Source organism: Trichechus manatus, unplaced genomic scaffold, assembly GCF_000243295.1.
Source record: "Trichechus manatus latirostris isolate Lorelei unplaced genomic scaffold, TriManLat1.0 scaffold00028, whole genome shotgun sequence".
Lineage (NCBI taxonomy): Eukaryota > Metazoa > Chordata > Mammalia > Sirenia > Trichechidae > Trichechus > Trichechus manatus.
The window spans coordinates 430,072-434,295 of NW_004443964.1; the positions used below are offsets into that span (position 1 = coordinate 430,072).

Here is a 4,224-nt window from a genome sequence, read left to right on the forward strand (position 1 = left end):
GTGACAGTGTGTCTGTGTGTATGAGCACTGGGGGGTGCTGGGCTAGAAAGCAGAGAGAACATGTGTGAGTGTGACAGTGTGTGTCTCTGTGTCTGTGTATGAGCATCGGGGGGGAGTGTGCTGTGCTAGAAAGCAGACAGACAGAATATGTGTGAGTGTGACAGTATGTGTCTCTGTGTCTCTGTATGAGTATCCAGGGGGGTGCTGTGCTAGAAAGCAGTCGCAGGTCAGGGCTCCCAAAGGGTCCTTAGGCTCAGGAAGCTCTGAAGACCGACTCCGAGCCAGAGCTTCCCTCAGCCACGGCCTGGAGAAGGGTAGTCAATGTCCTGCCACTTCCTGTCCTTCCCCATCCCCCCTCCCTGTCCCCATTCTGTCCCTGTCCCTGTCCCAGCCCCATCCTGTCCTCATCCCCCATCTCTGTCCCCATTCTGTCCCTGTCCCATCCTGTCCCCATCCCCCATCCCTGTCCCCATTCTGTCCCTGTCCCATACTGTCCCCATCCCCCATCCCTGTCCCCATTCTGTCCCTGTCCCATACTGTCCCCATCCCCCATCCTTGTCCCCATTCTGTCCCTGCCCCATCCTGTCCTCATCCTTCATCCCTGTCCCTGTCCCTGTCCTCCATCCCTGTACCCTTTCTCATCCCTGTCCCCTTCCCCTTCCTCGTCCCTGTCCCACTCCCCTTTCACAATGGCCCTTTCTCCCACTTTACAAACGAAAGGCAGCCTGTCACCCAGCACACACCTACCCACCTGCCCACTGCCTGCCCACCCACCTACCCGCCCACCTGCCCGCCCACCTGCCCGCCGCCTGCTCCCCCACCTGCCCGCCGCCTGCTCGCCCACCTGCCCACTACCTGCCCACCCAGGGTGAAAAGCCCCAGGGTGTCAAGCCCCAGGGTGCCACAGGTTCAACTGGAAGCTGCGGTGTGGATGCTGATGCCTGCATGACTCTGCCCCCAGGAAGGCCCTGCTGCAGGCGCTATCAGTTCCCGGGGTTCAGCAGGACCGGGGGATCCCAAAGAGTTGTCTGGGGAGAGCCCACAGCGACGGGCAGGTGACTCAGCAAAGGCCCAGGAACTAACAGTGCCAAAAGAAAACCCCGCCAAGGTGTCTACATACGCAGGGCTCCCAGCACTTAGCCTGTAAAAACGAAGACTTGTCTCAGTCTAGGGGGAGTATTCCTCATCAAGATCCTGGGACAAATCACCTAGATAAAAACCCATCTAATAGCTGCATTTCAGTAAAATGTTACTTTTATATCGTTTTGTACTAACTTTTTAAAAACTCAATCTAGAAAACATTTTAAACATTCAGTGTCCTATGGCCACAGGAAATGTAAAAATTGAGGTTTCCACCCAAACACCCTCTTTTGTTGCAGACACAGGACAGAGAGGTCCATGGCAGACGCTCAGGCATACGAGCAGACCTCAGGACAGAGTCCCTGGCACAGCGGAATAAAGTCTGCACTGAGCAGAAAAGGGGTCGAGCAGATTCCCAACAGAGAGAACCTCTGTGGGTTTCACTTGTACGATGGTAGACATCAGATTATTATAGTTGGACTCCACCGGACACATTTAAAAGACACAACAGCTTTACCTTCAAATGACAGCATTCAGTACGGCAGAGAACAGGCCTCGCGGCTGGTTAAATTTACAAGCCAACATAAAAGTGGACCTGACAGACGGTGCGGCCCTTATCGACGTTACCGAGGGATCCTGAGGCCCCAACCGAGAAGTGGCCTTGAAGAAGCGGGAGGGGGCCACATGGACCCTGGACCTGCCCGAGGCATGTCCTCACATAACCACAGGCACTGACCCCAAACGGACCATGTTGAGGTCAAGACCCCAGGCCCACTCCACCTTCCCCACCTCCAGGTGTCCGCCAGCTGTTTCCGCCCTTGCGGCCGGCACCTGTGTTAGCGAAATACGCCTTTACCAACCCCCTGGTCCGCAGAGGAGTGTGGCCTACGTCCACGCGTGGTACCAGGGTGCTCCCACTCCTGCCTGCCCCCAGGCCGGCCGCTCCCGTGGAACCAAGCACACAGGACGACATTCAGAAGAGGCGCTGCTGTGGCCTCAGGGCCAGGAGGACACACCTGACAAGGCTGGCCTGCACCACTACTGCTCCAAGTCCATGGCCCTCGGCCAGGGATGGACAGCCAGCCACGCGGGAAGAGGAGACATTTAAATCTTCAGCACCATACGACCAGAAAAAATGTCTTTTCCAATTCAGTGCCAGGACCGATATAGAAGGCCTAAGAACTGGGGTCCCCTAAAATAGAGCGGCAAGGAGCTGCCTCTGGGGGACCAGGAGCTGCGTCTGGGGAGCGAGAACCCACAACCTCTTACCCAGCTGAGGTCACCAGACATGACGCAGGCCCAGCAAACACCCCAGACCATTCCACGGGGAAAAGACAGAGGAGAGAAAAACTTTGACCCAGTGGCCAGGAGCCACGGGCAGGGCCCCCACCTCAGCCGTGTCACCTCACAAATACCCCTATGTACAAATGAGCATCAGGAGTCATGTAGTTAGAAACACAGGACTAAGTCAAAGCCCAGGAGTAAATCTCCGTGACGCTGGGTTAGGCGCTGAGCGCCTCGATGTGACACCAAAAGAACATGCAATAAAAGAGAAGGCTAATAAGGTGACTTAAAATTAAAACCTTCTGTGCATCAAAGGACTCCATGCAGAAAGTGAACAGACAACCCGCGGTGGGAGGAAATATTTGCAAATCATATATCCAATAAGAAACTTGTATCCAGAATATTAAAAAAGAAAAAAAAAACAATTGCCCTCAAGTTGATTCCAACTCATAGTGACTCTATAGGACAGATTAGAACTGCCCCATAGGGCTTCCAAGGAGCACCTGGTGGATTCAAACTGCCACCTTTTGGTTAGCAGCCAAACTCTTAACCACTGTACCACCAGGGTAGAAATGTACAAAAGGCTCCTTAGAAAGGCCAATAATAAAAAAACAGGGTTGAGAGGCACTGGTCGGATTTGTTCTCTTGTGCAAACACGTATGTTAGTAAGTCAGCGAGGGTGGACGCAGTGTGTGCTTAAATCTCAACAGATTCACACCAGGTCAGACGCTGAGCGACGAACACCCATGTGCCGTGAAGCAGCCCGGACAAACACAAGCCAAATGCGCTGCACACTTGCCGTCAGTGAGTCGAGCGGGGAGCAGCAGGCCTCTTCTGCCCAGCTCTGCCAGTGCCAGGCATCCGCCATGCCACGCGTTGTCCGTCTCCTGAAAGCTAACAGCACACAGGAAACCTGAGATTAGTTTTGATTTCAGCTTAGATTCAACTCCCACAGACTGACAAGGAACACAGGCTGGCAGGGCCACATTCTGGGCTTCTAAGCCTCTCTAAAACCTGTTAGTGAGTTTTCAAAAACATGAGTTGGCTAAAGAAATAAAATACTCCAACTGAGTATGAAGACAACGGCCGTGTTCAGTACTTCTCTTCAGATCTCATGAGAACAAGTGAAAGCCTAGAGCACCTTGTGGTTAAAAACCAACCCTCAGCACCCATATTCCACAACAGAGGAAACAGACACCAGTCTGTGCTATGAGGAGCACTGCCTGGCGCAAGTCTGGAGTGTGGCCTTCCCGGCCGCACGCGTTCTGCAGCCTGCTGCACACCCCCCGTAAAGTGATGACAGGGCTTACGAAAAGTCTGGGACTCCAAGCTTTAACAGTGATCCTACAAATTAAGAATACAATCTGTTAGCACGGAAGAAACAGGAAGCCCTCTTTTAAACGACACCCCAATGTTTAATAATCAAATTCAAGATTAAAAAATTAGGCTTAGAGAATGGCACTGAGAGTTGTTTTTTTTTTTGAAATACGTTGGAGCCCTGGTGATGGAGCGGTTAAGAGCTCGGCTGCTAACCAAAACGTCGGCAGTTGGAATCCACCAGCAGCTCTTAGAAAACCCTAAGTGGTAGGTTCTACTCTGTCCTGTAGGGTCTCTATGAGTTGGAACCGACTCAACGGCAATGGGCTTGGGGATCAGAAAGAAGACAAGTGAACTACAATGTTCAATAAGAGCTGCCCTGACGTGGTCTGGCGGCTCTCCCACACAGCGTGCACCCCGCTGTTGGCTGTGGTGATGAGACTGACTGCTGCCTGGCTGGTCTGGGTCCCCCCGAGAGCCCCCGCACTCGGCTGCCTGGGCCGGTCTGGGTCCCCCCGAGAGCCCCCGCACTCGGCTGCCTGG

The 4,224-nt window shown here is 53.6% G+C and overlaps 1 protein-coding gene across 1 annotated transcript in view; it reads right to left on the reverse strand.

The window, feature by feature from the left end:
• TBCD (tubulin folding cofactor D) overlaps positions 1–4,224 on the reverse strand; it is a 200,748-nt gene that overhangs the window by 143,991 nt on the left and 52,533 nt on the right. Inside the window, exon 14 of the mRNA XM_004374331.2 lies at positions 3,164–3,258. Within this exon, the coding sequence (XP_004374388.2) occupies positions 3,164–3,258 (95 nt within the window). The remainder of the gene's footprint in view (positions 1–3,163; positions 3,259–4,224) is intronic.